Source organism: Neomonachus schauinslandi, chromosome 16 (genome assembly GCF_002201575.2).
Source record: "Neomonachus schauinslandi chromosome 16, ASM220157v2, whole genome shotgun sequence".
In the NCBI taxonomy this organism is placed as follows: domain Eukaryota; kingdom Metazoa; phylum Chordata; class Mammalia; order Carnivora; family Phocidae; genus Neomonachus; species Neomonachus schauinslandi.
The window spans coordinates 9,389,048-9,403,003 of record NC_058418.1 but is presented as its reverse complement, the minus strand read 5'-3'; the positions used below and the strand labels follow the sequence as shown (position 1 = coordinate 9,403,003).

Genomic DNA, 13,956 nt, shown 5'->3' with positions numbered 1-13,956 from the left:
CTCTCTGTGGTTTCAGCTCAGGTGTCCTCTTGGGGCTCCCCTGTCCCAGCTCTGCTCACTGTGGGCTCTTATCATCTGGGGATGGACCGTGAGCCCCAGAGGGCAGGACCAGGGCTATCTCCATCGCTGCTGGGTCCCCAGCACTGCCTGGCACAGGGCTGAGCAGAGGCGCTCACTGAGTTTTCTTTAATTGCTGCACCAGACCACTGGGGCAGGTCCCATTATAGAAAAGCTCACCAGAGAGAGGGTGGCTTTTAAAGGAGTGAATGCCATGAATGAATGCTTATACTATCAGGCATGGGGGATCCAACGGTGCAGAAAACAGGACTGGATTTTGGATCCAGAGCTTATAGTTGAATGGGGTTCCTAGTGCAACCAGGAAAACCACTGGGGCCCAAACAGAGAAACATACTCTGGGAACTGGCTAGCTTGGGTGCTGGGGACAAACAGCAGGTAGGGAGAGTGGCTGGAAGGTTGCTAGGCGCTCAGCAGCATGGAGGCTGTGTGTAGACCTGGGCTTGTAGAAAGAAACAGGTGGGCTTCTAAAGGCCAGGCCTTGATGACGTCTCCAGGGACCTGGCCGCTGGCCACCTGAGTGACCTGTGGCAAGGCTCTTTTTCTTCCTGGGACTTAATCTGGGTCTGTGGATGGACTTAGTGGGGTGGTGGGGTCTGTGAATCCCCTCAAATTGTGTGCAAGACTGTGTGAGCCTGTCATCCTCGGGAATGGGCCCACAGCTTCCCTGACATCATCAAAGGGGCTACAGCCTGTAAAAGGGCCACTTCTGGGGGCGCCTGGCTGGCTCAGTCGGAGGAGCATGTGACTCTTGATCTCGGGGTCATGAGTTCGAGCCCTATGCTGGATGTAGAGATTACTTAAATAAATAAACAAACAAATGTAAAAAAATAAAAAATAAAAAGGCCACTTCTGGATGCTCAGCTTCGAGACGCTTTTCACTTTACTGTTCTTTCACTAGAGGCCTTAGTCCCTCCTCCGTTGTAGTGTGAGTTTTACACTTCCACAAACTCCTCTCTCGACCTAAAAGATTCTGAGAGAACTTGCTGAGGAAGGCCAGGAAGTTAAGTCGTCACGGGAGGAGCTATTTTAGGCTAGACAAGCAGCTAAGTGGTGGTGGTTGGGGGGACCCCCTCCCCACTCTTAAAGAAGAGGACGAATCAAAGGACAGGGGTCTTCTGAGTAGAGGGGGCAACAGTAAGGGCTTCCACCTTGGTGGGAAAGCACGACTTCTGGACCAGAAACCTCCCTCGGGGAGGAGTGGGGGGCAGTGCTGAGGAGAGTTGATGGAGAGAAGTCCTCCTATGGGAGGTGGTGGCCCTGGGACCCAGGGTGCCATGGGCGGGCAGAACTGGCAAAGCTGGATTCCAACTGGGGTCTAGTGGGCTTCAGATTCTGGGTGGTTCCACTACACCACTCAGCTTGTGTGCGGCCCTCACCTCTCTGGAACCTCCACTTCCTTGTCTGTAAGATGGAAGTCCGCATACTCACCAGGTAACGGGTGGTGTGTGTCGGCAAGCAGGCCTGTAAGGCACTCAGGAGAGCGTGGCTCAGTGTAAGTGCTCGGTAAGTGGTGGCGGCAGCTATTAGGAAACTGCTGGTTGAGGGGAGCTGGCCAGTTTGTTCCCCACCCCCTACCCTGGAGGCACCTTCTCCTGCCTCAACTGGAGCCCGGACCAGACTTGGCATCTACTCCTGGTCCGACAACGGCCCTGGCGTGCTCCATCTGCTCTGCTGCCCCTCTGCCCCCTGCTGCGCCGAGGGCTCTGCTTCCTTCATTCCTCGAGCCAGGGCTGGGGAGGGAGGGGCTCCCCACCTTTCTTGAGGACTACTCTGTGCCAGCGCATAGCAGATGCACCAGTCCCTTGGACGGAGGGAGGGAGGAAAGAGAGGAGGGAGGGAAGGCAAAGGAATGAGGGCAGGTGTCCAGAGCTGAGATGGGGTTGCAGGTGGCACATCTCCAACTCGGCAGATTCCAGCAGGGACATGTGGGTGCCTGAGGTTCTTCCCCGGGTCCGCAGCAGCCAGGCCACTTGGGGGGGGGGGGGAGCGCCTCACCTTTGATGATGGACTTCATGTCACACTTCACCGAGTCGATGTTGTGCAATGCGATCAGAAGCTCTCCAGGGTTCAGCGGGGACAAGGCTGAGTTCCCTTCACCTGCAGGGAGGGCGTGGGAAGGGGAAGGAGACAATACGGCGTCTAAGTGAAGAGATATGTCTGGGTCCCGCAGATTAGGGGCGTGGTGACTGAAGATGAGGTGCCCTCTGCTTCAATGGGACTAGGAGGACAGAGGGCTAGAGCAGGGGAAGAAAAAGAGGGAACTGAACGCCACCCCCTCTGGGAAGCCTTCACCTTGCTCTCCTCCTCCCCCACATTGGGTTCCTACCCTTCTAGGGCAACATCGGATGTGGTCCAGCAGTTCCTTGCCCTCCTCCCTGGGCTGTGCCCCTAGAAGGCCGGACCCCCACCCCCACAGCACAGACATGGGCATTTGCTGGACATGACAGGCTGGGCCGGGCAACGTGCTCGACGACAGTGCTTAGAGGCAATTCTAGGGGAGGCGGCCAGGGGAGATGGTGCTCTGCTGGTGCGGTTTGGAGGGTCCCAAACACTCTTGTGTGGGGGTTTTAAATCACGTGTTATAGGTGCAACAGCCAGCCTCACTCCCCCTCTAGCACCAGCCCCTGGGGTGAGGGGGAGGAGTCCATCCTAGGTCACTGTGTCGTTTCTCTATGTTGAAAGTTCTACTTTGCTTCTTTCAACCATGGAAGATGCCACCTACCGTGCTGGGTGCCCAGCAGGCGGTTGAAGACCTCTTTCACCACAATGGGGTTGAGTTTGATGAGCTTTGGCAGGGCCTGGATCACTTCTTTCTGCAGGGGGAGGGCAGGGGAGGCCGGTCAGAGGGCACCCCTATCCCAAATGCTTGCCCTGAGGAGGCGAGGAGAAGCTGCGGCCTTGCCATACCCTTGGATACTTCCCTCCTCGAGCTCCCTCTGGTCCCTCGGGGTTGAGCCTTCTCCCTGAGTCACTGGGCCTGACTCAGCCCCAGCCTCATCACTCCCCATCTGAGCCTTCCTGGTGCCACACGCCCCCTGATGGCCCCTGCAGGGGGAGGGTGTCATCATCATTCCCACTTTACACGGGAGAAGACAGGCTCACCAAGGCCCCACAGCCTGTTAGGAATAAGACCTGGGCAGGGGAAACACATTTAGGCCTTGGAACAGGCCTGTGTGGGTCACTGTGATCCTCACTTGACAGAGAAGAAAACCGAGGCGCAGAGAAGGGGGTGGCCTGCCTGAGGTCACAGAGGATGAAGCAGAGGTGAGACTGCTCCATAGTCTGATGAGCCCTGGGATGGGCTCAAAAGCGTCTGACATGGGTACCTGGGCACCCATCCCTGCCCTGCCCGTCTTCATCAGTGGGGACATCCGGACATCCAGCTCTGTACCTTCTCCAGTCCATTGAGCACAGGGATGAGAAAGCGGACATCTGGCAATCGCTTGTGGTAGAGATCCCGGACCCGCTTCACCAGCTCTGGGGAGGGCGGGACTGCAGGCAGAAGAGTAAGCAGGGGGCACAGGTGGGGTGAGGGGGAGCACTGAGAGGAAGGAGAAATGGTGGTGGCTGTGTGTGAGGGAAGGGGAGGGCCAACTCCATCCCAGAGCAGGAATCTCTGGCCCCTGGTTTCTCAAATGCATTTAGCAATATACCCAGCAGCTCAGAGGGCCAGGTCTTGGAAAGGGCCCATGAGGAAGTTCTGGGACATGGAGGAAAAGGCTGAAAGGTGGGGGTCCTGGGAGCACCTTTGTCCGTGAGGCTGTGCAGACATCGTGTGACCAGTGTCTCTGCCCCCTTGGGACAGTTTTCTACCAGCAGGAGCAGCTCTGGTGAGTTCATGCCCATTCCTCGGATCTAGAAGGAGAGAGAGGGATGGCAGGCTGGGGAAGGGGCTGGGTGATGTGCTGAGGACTAGGGGGCCCTAGGGGAGAACTCAGGGAGGCCCAGGTGTCAGAGGCAGGGTGGCTGGGGGGGATGATGGGACTCTGGGGCAAGAACTGGAGACAGAAAGAGTAGATCTTAAAAGTTCTCATCACTAGAGAAAAAACAAATGACGTGAGGTGATGGACATTAACTAATCTTCTGCAATATATATATGTCCCCAAACATGTTTTACACCTCATGCGAACACAAGGCTGTGTGTCAATCATACCTCAGTGAACCTGGGGGAAAACAGAACTAGTGGCGGAGTTCAGGGACCTGGGGGAAACGTGGGGAAGGTGGGAAGAGGCAGGGCGGCAGCATCTGACCTTCCTCTACCCCACCTCACAGGGTATAGACTCGCTGTAGCTCCCAAGCCCTCACCAGCACTGGCTGCCTACTTAGCAGGAGGGGCCCTTTCTGTCCCTTCTGACCTAACCCGACCTCTGATGCCCAACCTGCCCTCCCAATTCCTCGGTGAAGACTTTTCAGGCTTCTAAAGGCATCAGTGACAGCCAGAGCCCCGCGTGGCGGCCTGCTCAGATCAGGGCTTGACCTGCGTCTGCAGCCTTCCCCACTCCATGGGCAACAAGTGCAGGGAGCACCGGGCCAGGCTGTGAGGGCTCATGCCTTCCTCTGCCAACAAACGTTTATAATGGTCCGTGGAACTGGCAGTCTGTGCCCTCCAGGAGCTCACTGAAAACAGGGGGAAGACACCGCTGAATCCGGGTGGCGGGTATTTGGGGGTGAGCCTACCAGACTCTCTCGTTTATGTTGGAAATTTTCCGTAATAAAAAAAGCAGGGACAGAGAAATATAAAAAAAGTGGTTTCCAATCCAGCTGCAGATTGGAAGGGCAGAGAGTCTGAATTTCAGGTGCCAGTTGCTTTTCATGTGGGTGACCTTGGGGCTCCGGAGAGAGGAGCAGGCGGGACTTGTGTAATGACAACTAAAGACTCCCACTGGCCAGGCAAGGGAAGGCCAGCTCCTAGATGGTGAGAGCGACACAGACGTTTACATGTACGAGATCATGGAGCTCCTGCAGCAAGCTTGGGGGACAGAATCAGCCTCCCCATTTTTACTGAAGAGGGGCCAGTTTGCACAGCGAGAAAGTGAGAGGCAGAATGTGGACCCGGGTCTGCTCAACTCCAGCCTAGTAATTGCAGGGCGACCCTGCTGTCCTTTCATTGGCAGATGCGGCAGGTGGACCACCCACAAGCCCCAGCGCCACGGGACCCAGGGTGGCACCCATTGGTGCTGAGCCCATGCCAAGGTGGAGATACTAGGGGAAGGGCTAGAGTTGGGGCCTTAGCCCTGCCCACGGATGGGCAGAGCCTGGTGGGCTCAGGGGCCTCACCGGCTGTTCGATGACCCTCAGCACCGTCCGCTTGATGTCGGCGATGGCCTCCGTGTACACGGCTGCCAGTTCGTGGATGAGCTTGTGGTTCTGAGGCAGGAGAGCCAGGTAGAGGTACAGACACTGCTTTACGGTCTCCTCAGTCCAGGGCGCCGCCACCTCTGATAGGGCAGGGAGCGGGGATCAGGGACCACTCTCCTCCCCACCGTCTCCCACCCTCAGTGTCTGTCCCTTCTTTGGGAGGCAGCACAGAAGGGAGGCAGGCCCAGGAAGCAAACTGTTCCAGGGCAGGAAGCCAAGCATCAGGGAAATGGGGTGGGACCAGGACTGCTCCCCTTTTAGAAGCCTCTGCACTGAAGTCCCACCTCGTCTCTGCCCATCGATCCACAGGGCAGCCAGATGGATCTTTCCGAAGGCAAGTTCTGACCCTGTCCTTCTCCTGCTCCGTGCTCCCACAATTACCCTATGCTCACGATAAATCCCCTCTAGGAGCGCACCCCCCCCCCCAGGGACTCCCTGCTCTGGCCACATCCTCCTTCTGACAGCACCCCCTGAGCCCACACAGGTCCCTTCTCACACATCACTCCTTTGCCTGCAATGCTTTTGCCTAACTCCCCTCTCTGTATCTCCTCATCCTCTGGGTCTCACGCAACCAGTGTCTCTCCTGGGAGGTCTTCCGGGCACCTGGGCTGTGCCAGGGCTCCTGTTCTCCCAGAAGGCCATGTGCTTTCCGTCACAGCCTGAACCTTGCAGGTTTCTTTAATTTTAATTTTTTTTTTAAAGGAAGCTCCATGCCCAACATGGGGCTTGAGCTCACGACCCCCAGATCAAGAGCTGCATGTTCCACTGACTGAGCCAGCCAGGCACCCCTGAACCTTCCAGTTTAATGGACCCTGGGGCTTGGGTCTCCCCACCTGTAATTCTGAGGGACCTGGGGCTTTGTTGAAGGAATGGGCCTATGCCTGGCCCCTCCTGGAACCCCATCGCTGGCTAGCTCTCCTTGTCCTCTGGCTCTCAGCCCTCCATCTCCAGGATGCTCTCCCTGACCCCTGGGGCTGAGGTGAGAGGCCCCTCTGGACTCTCGCAGTCCCTAGGCCTGCTTGGTCTGGTCATCATTGCCTGGCTGTCTTCCCTAGTAGGTTGAGCAGGGCTCAACTTCAATCCAGCTCCATTCCCCCAGGGCCTGGCCCAGAGCCTGGGATCCAGCAGGTGCTCAATATGCATCTGATGAAGCTGCACCAAACCTGTATCCTTGTCGGCTCCAAACAGCACAGATGGCGGGTTGGGGTGGACCAGGAGTTGCAGGTAGTTGAGGGCAAATTTCTCCACATACTCTCGCAGCTGCTCCTTCTCATACATGCGCTTGATGAACAGTAGGGCCTGGGAACGCACCTGAAGAGAGAGTGCGGGCAAGATGGTGGAGGGGGAGACCGCTGTTCTGAGCTTGGCAGGACCAGTGGGAAAACAAGCCCAAGACTGAGAAAGGCCTGGTCTACCTGAGTCATCTGTGCCCAACGCTGATCGCTGGCTTGGGGGAGTGGTTTCCTGGCCCAAGTCAGGGCCTGCATCACCTCTCCATCTACCTGCTCAGCCCCATCCCTTACTGTCTCTTGCCTTGCTTGCTACGTTCCAACCAGAATGAACTTTCCTTAGTTCCTCAAAAGTGACAGCATTCTCCTTGGCTTTGAGACTTGGCACAAAAGGTTCCCACTGCCCAGAATGCCCGTCACTGGCTCTATCCCATTTTACTCAGACATCACCGGCTGGGAGCCCTGAGAACAGGGACTGTTTCTGGGCACTGCTTTGGCCCCAACAGCACCAAAGGCCCAAGCCAGAGCCAGAGTCCGCAGTGAGGGTCTGCTGAATGAATGGACACATGACACCAGGAGAGGAGGTGGCAAAACAGTTGGGCAGGGGTGGGTCTAGGGCCCTTGCAATCACACATGCACACACCTTGCTCCCTCTGTTCAGTCACACCCATCTACTCCTATTTCAGGTCTTGGCTCACCTGCACTCTCCTCCAGAAGCCTTCCTTAAGCCCCGCCCATCCCCCCGGGGGGGCCATGTAGGTCAGGCCCCTCCCCAGGGCCCCCACACTAAGTGCGCCACTCTGGTGCTGCCCCACTCCCTGGGCGGGCTGTGTCCCCACTGCTCGCTGACAGGCCACACGGCTCCTCTCCTGTTAGCTCCGCCAGGCCCCAGCACAGCACCAGGCCATACGGGGCTCCCCAACATGGGTGGAGTAGGAGAGAGAATGGGACTGCCCTTCCTGGGAGGATGAGTGTATCCATGTGTATATTCTAGGCAGCTTCCTGCCACCACAGATGAAAAGGCATCCACCACCAAAACACTACAGCAGGAAGGGCATCAGGCCCAGAGAGGACATTCAGGGGCATGTGGAAGAGGCTGGGCTAGGCGCTCGGCACAGAGGAAGGGCGGTCGGCCCAGTGCAGGGTGGCAAGGGGTCACCTTGTCCTTCTCGTGGGAGCTGAGGTCTAGCAGAACATGCAGATACTGGAACTGGCGGGACGGGCGTTTGAAGATCAGGTCTCGAAGAGTGGACATGCCCAGGTAAGTGCGACTCTGTGGCAGAAGGGAGGGACACCAGAGCTCAGCCCACCTGCAGTGTGCCCCTGGGATGTCTTCCTTGCCTCCCTCAGATCCGGTCCTGGACAAAAGGACTGGGTCCCTCACAGAGTCCCCTGCCACCAGGTCTAGGCTGTGTGCCCCTCAGACCCCCGACACAGGCCCCCGTCTCCCTGCAGGGCTCCTGCATGCATCACGGTGCTAGGGACAGAGAGAGATGGGCTGACTGTCCTTACCTCATCCTCGCAGTACTTGCGAATCACCTCCAGGGCACTCTCGGTGATCAGTGGCGCCTCCAGCACAACCTTAGTGAAGATCCTGCCAGAGACGAAGGGGGAGGGAATGGCTGTGGCGGAGAAGCTTCCCAGTCCTGCTGGAGCTTGGAGCCGGCAGGGCTGCCCCTCACATATAGCCTGCTCAACTCCCAGGGAACAGAGCTTTGGAGGTAGATGGAGCCGGGTTCAAACGCTGACAGCTGGGTGACTTAGGCAGAGACTCTACCTCTCTGAAGCTCGGTTCTCCCCTTCGTCAAAGGGGATTCCTAACCTTACTCATTTACTACAGTAATGGAAGGGAATGATGGGGAGGGGGGAACGGTACTGCTTTTCAGATGTGGTGGCCAAAAATGGCTGCTCTGAGGTAACACTGAGTTGACACTGGGGGATGAGAAAGAGCCAGCCATGCGAAGAGTTGGGGGAAGAGCATTCCAGGTACAGAAATAGGAACTGCCAAGTTGGCATGTTCAAGGGTCAGAAGACAGAAGGCCAATGTGGCTAAAGTCTGGGGACAGAGGAGTAGGGGGGCAGAATAAGAAGGTAAAGAGGTTGGTAGGAATTGGGTTACGCAGGTCTCATAGGGCACAGAAGGAAGGCTGCATTTTATCCCAAGAGCGATGGAGAACCACGGAAGGTTTTTAGTGGGTAACAACAAGACTGTATTTACATTCTAAAATGTCACCCAGGCTGCTGTGTGGAGAATGGATCAGTAGGAGGTCGAGAACAAGGAGGAAGCTACAGGAGCAATTCAGGTGAGAGATGAGGCTGGAGAGAAGTCAACCTCGGAAACAAGCCTATGAGGCTAGGCACTGTAACCTACAAGAATGGAGGCTCAGAGGGCACGCAGCAGAGTGGAGAATAAGCCCAGGGAGTGGGCCCCAGAGCACACCCGGAACCTGCCTTGCACATGCCTCCAGAGAGCAGGGAGAGCAGAGAGTCTCGGGGGATGGGAATGAGGCCTTCGGTGGTGAGGAGGGAGGTGATGAGAAACCACAAAAGAAAGGCAGGACACAGGAGAGTGCAGGGCGGTCCCCCTCACCCATCCTTCTGGTCTGGCTTCTCCTGCAGGCCGGAGAGCAGGCGGATGAGGCAGTCCTCGTACTTGTCCAGGGTGCCTGAGGCACCGGCCGCCAGGTAGGCGTTGTACTCCTGGTACAGCCAGGCGAAGGCCAAGTCCAGGCGGGCCCGCACATCCTCCAGGATGAAGGACAGGACCTCAGCCTTCAGGCCCGAGTCAAACTGCGTCACCAGGCTGGCCAGGATCTTTATGCGCACCTGACAGGAGAGTGGGTGTACATATGGGTGTGGGAATGGGAGGCAATCCCAGGCACCTCGTGATCATGCCTTACAAGTCTTCCTGCCCAGGTTCAGGGACCCCCACTAAAGACCTGGTGTTAAGTGAGGAAGGCAAGCTGACGAAGTTTATACCCCACAGGAATCATTTGTGTGGGAGGGGAAAAAAAAGCGGGGGGGGGAGTCAATCATCATAGAACAAAACTGAGTTTGTAAAAGTAGTATCTACATACTTAGGTACACAGAGAAAGATCCTGAAGGCTTCCTCTAATTTGTACATTGGTCATCTTGGAGGAGGGGGATGGGATGCGGGTGGGGGCCAAGGAAGACTTATGGTACCTCTATGGCCTAGAAATATCTTTTTAACAGAAAGAGTACTTTTACATACTTCTTGGTTAATTAAAATTAAACTTCAAAAAAAATGGGGAAAAAGTTGCTTGGCTGAGGTTACGATGTCAGTGCATGGCAGAATCGGGATTTAGACCTGGCCATCTAAATCTCAACAATAATAAGAAAAGCACTATTAAGCACCAGGAAGAAAGAACCCAGCAGCAGCCCTCACTTGCAGGGCTTTCCCGGGCAGCCAGCTCTGTGCTGAGCGAGAGCCGTGCGTGTCCATGCATTTCCTCCTCATCACCATGTGGAGCTGCTGCTGCCACCTCCGTTTTAAGGAGGACAGAAGAGAGGCGTGGAGGGCTGGTGGGCAGCCCAGCTGGGACCCGGAGCCAGCGAGCTTTGAGCCCGGGGCCGTATCTTTCCTGGGCTGTGAGGCAGGCTCGTGGGGAGAGGGTCTGGAAGCATGGGCCAGGGAGACAGGGGCACACCTGGGCTGCCCCGCTGCAGGCCACAGCCTTCTCTGCCCGAAGGATCCGCTTCACGGCGCCCAGCTTCATAGCCTCCACCTGGGTGTCCGTCAGGGGCTTCAGCACATCGCTCAGGCGGAAGATTTTCTTGCGCCCACCAGCGCCCGCTAGCCTATGTGAAAGAGTAGGGACAGGGACACGGTGACTCAAAACGTCCTTTCTGGAGCCCAGGTCCACCCCAGGCCGTACACTGCCACCGCCACCGCCACCATACTGCCTTTCTAACTCTCCTGTGACTCAGGCATGGCAAGGTGCAGGGTAATGAGAGAGAGGGTGCCATTTTGTTTTTGTAAAGCGTGTCTCAGGGAATGCTTCTCTGAGGAGGCTGTGTGGGAGTGCAGATCGGAATGAAGCAAGAGGACGAGACACACAGATATCTGGGAGATGAGCTTTCCAGGTAGAGAGAACAGGAAGTGCAAAGGCCTTCCAGTGGGGACCTGCCTGGCTGTTCAAGGAGAACCAAGGGGCCAGTGTGACTGGAGCGAGGGGAATGGAGAGCTCGGAGGGCAGAGCAGGCACAGCCCAGGTCTTGGAGGGGGGCAGGGACTGGCTGGATTTTTTGGTCTGTAAGGGGGATAATAATGAAGAGGAGGATGATAACAACCAGTAGCACTTACGACATGTTAGGAATCATGCTAAATACTTTCTATCAAATTCACTTCCAACCTCAAGAGTCATCTAATTTAATGATCTGTCACTGTAAACTCATTTAACTCTCCCTTGATCCTTAGAGGAAGATACTATCATCCCAACTTTAGACGTAAGTAAGGAAGGGGGCATTTTTATGTAAAAGAAAACAACAATTAAGGCTTGGTGGTTATGGCACTGACTCTGGAATCAGATAGATCCTCATCCAGCCCTAGCTGTTTATCTGTCTTTGTTGGTCTGTCTTTAACACACGCACACACATGTGCATGCACACACCAAAACCCAGGCCTTCAGTCCTTCACCTGCACCTACCCGGGGACTCACCGGGGCTGCGTGACAGGGATGATGGGCTCTGGCCTCCTCTTGGCCTGGGGCGCCTCCTCCTCCAGAGTAGACATGGAGCTCAGGGAGCCCACCACTGAGATGGCCTGGCCCTGGGCTGACAGGCGTCGCTTGATCAGGACACTCTCTGGCTTCACCACCTTCTCCTCCTTGGGCTCCTCCTTGCACTGCTTGGTCTGCTCCACACCTGAGGGGGAGGTAGCAAATGGGCTCCAGGAACGTCACACCCCCTTGCTCCCATCCAGGGACCTCCTGTGTGCTGGGCTCTATTCTAAGCCTTGTACACACAAAGCTCATCTAAATCTGCAAAACTCCATTCTGAAACAGGCACACTTTTTATCGCCACTTTGCATATAACCAAGGCTCAAACTAGATAAGCCATTTCCTGCGGGTGGGGGCACCAAATGGCACAGCCACGTTGGAACACTGATGAGCAGCTTCTAATAGCACTGAAAATACCCTAACCTATGACCCAACAACTCCACTCATCGGTATATACCCAAGATAAACAAGGACATGTGTACACCGAAACACTTGTACACACCAACTACACTCAAAAAAAACCAACCAAACAAAAACAAAACCAAAACCAACAACCCTGCCCCCAAACCCAAACAAACCCCAAAAAACACTTGTACAGCTTCATTCACAACAGTCAAAAACTGGACATAAGCCACAGGTCAATCAACAGAAGAGTGTATAAGCAAACAATGGCCTATTTGCATAAAGAAATACTACTGAGCAATACAAAGTAAACCACTGGTTCACACAACGTGAATGCATCTCAAAAATTTATGCTGAGTGGGCGCCTGGGTGGCTCAGTTGGTTAAGCGACTGCCTTCGGCTCAGGTCATGATCCTGGAGTCCCTGGATCAAGTCCCGCATCGGGCTCCCTGCTCGGCGGGGAGTCTGCTTCTCCCTCTGACCCTCCTCCCTCTCATGCTCCCTGTCTCTCATTCTCTCTCTCGCAAATAAATAAAATCTTAAAAAAAAAAAAAAAAAAATTTGTGCTGAGCAAAAGAAGCCAGACTCTCTATGATCCCGTTTATATGAAGTTCAGGATTAGGAAAAATTAATCTATGGAGACAGAAATCAGAAAAGTGATTCTCTCAGGAGGTGGGGTGCTATCAGTGCTGATTGGATAGGAGCAAGAAGGAATGTTCTGGAGTGGTGGAAATGGTCTATATCTCCATCTGGGTGGTGGCTACATGGGTGTGTTCACTTTGTGAAAATTCACTAAGATATACAGTTAAGAGTTGTGTTTCTCTGTACATAATTTATATCTCACTAGTATTGTTAATGCAGGAAAACACCCAAGTCAGAGAGGTTCAGTAACTTGACCAAAGTCACACTGCTATTGCGTGGCTGAGGTAGTCTGGTTCAACTGAGACTTCAAATCCAGGTCCGCCGGATTCAAAGCCCAGGGCCTGAAAATATTAAGCACTCAGTGTATCTATGGGACCTATAATTGTTTATACCTAATATCTCATGTGAGTTTCATTTGTACCGCCCTGAGGAGGTGCTCTTCCAGGAAGGAGAACCCAGCAGCCACAGTGCCAATCCCCGGTCAGGGCCAGCGCCGAAGGACACTCACCTGGCCCCAGTCCTGCAGCCGTCATCTGTGTGGCCATGAGCCGAGCCAGGTGCTTGATCTGGGCTTCAGTGCCTGCTGACTCCACTGGGGTATAGATGGCTTGGAAGGAGGCGGGCATGGCCTCAGGCAGATACACCATGCTGATGAGGACCTGCAGGATGCCCGGGGAGAGGAGCCCTTCCTTACTCACTGACTCAACAAGGCTCTCTTCCATGCCGGGCCAAGGCTAGGGACATGGAAGTGACTAAGACAGTCCTGGGCCTGCTCCTATGGGGCTCAGACTCCTGGGGAAGTCAGAGAGAGAACAGGCAATGGTGCATTGTGGTACACGAGAGTGGGAAATAAAGGGGGCCATGAAAAACGTCAGGAGCGGCTTTGGCTCCCGGGGGGAAGTGGCAGCTAGGCTTAGAACTGAGAGGAAGGCCAGTTTCAGGCTGGCCCAGGGGGATGCTTCGCAGTGGGAGCAGGGTACAGATTCCAGGCAGAGCAGCAGCATGGGGGAAGGCTGAGCAGCAGCAGAACCCTGCCCAGAGACTGCAAGTTCAGTGAAGAGTGTCCTATGAACCAGAAATGGACTTTAAAAAAAAAAAAAATCAGTATCCTAACAAGAGCTCATCCAGTTTTGTCAGGAATTGGTAACAAAAGGTCATTTCCAACGCCCTACACGCTTAGAGGTTTAAATATATACCTGAAATAAGAAAATAATTAGAACAGAGAGAGAATGAAATCACTACAAATCAAAATGTGTGGGATGCAGCTAAATGGTTCTTTCACGGAAAGTCAGATCCTTAAATGCTTACATTGGAAAAGATGGTTGAAAACTCTTGAGCCAAGCATTCAACTTAAAGCGCTGGGATAAAATATTCAAAAGCAGCAGGGAAGAATAAGGACAACAGAAATAAAACAGAAAAGGTTACAAAAGAGTATCAGTGAAACTTCAGAGCCGGTTCTTTCAAATGACTGAAAACAAACAAATTGATGGTGAGATTGAACAACAAAA

The 13,956-nt window shown here is 54.7% G+C and overlaps 1 protein-coding gene across 1 annotated transcript in view; it reads right to left on the bottom strand.

Annotated features, from left to right (window-relative positions):
• The window catches only part of SYMPK (symplekin scaffold protein), a 35,863-nt gene that overhangs the window by 3,968 nt on the left and 17,939 nt on the right, over positions 1-13,956 (bottom strand). The window contains 12 exon segments of the mRNA XM_021681344.2: positions 2,074-2,175; positions 2,801-2,891; positions 3,470-3,570; positions 3,825-3,933; positions 5,356-5,516; positions 6,600-6,747; positions 7,825-7,938; positions 8,178-8,259; positions 9,256-9,491; positions 10,334-10,484; positions 11,345-11,549; positions 12,957-13,107. Coding sequence (XP_021537019.2) covers positions 2,074-2,175; positions 2,801-2,891; positions 3,470-3,570; positions 3,825-3,933; positions 5,356-5,516; positions 6,600-6,747; positions 7,825-7,938; positions 8,178-8,259; positions 9,256-9,491; positions 10,334-10,484; positions 11,345-11,549; positions 12,957-13,107 — 1,651 coding nt within the window.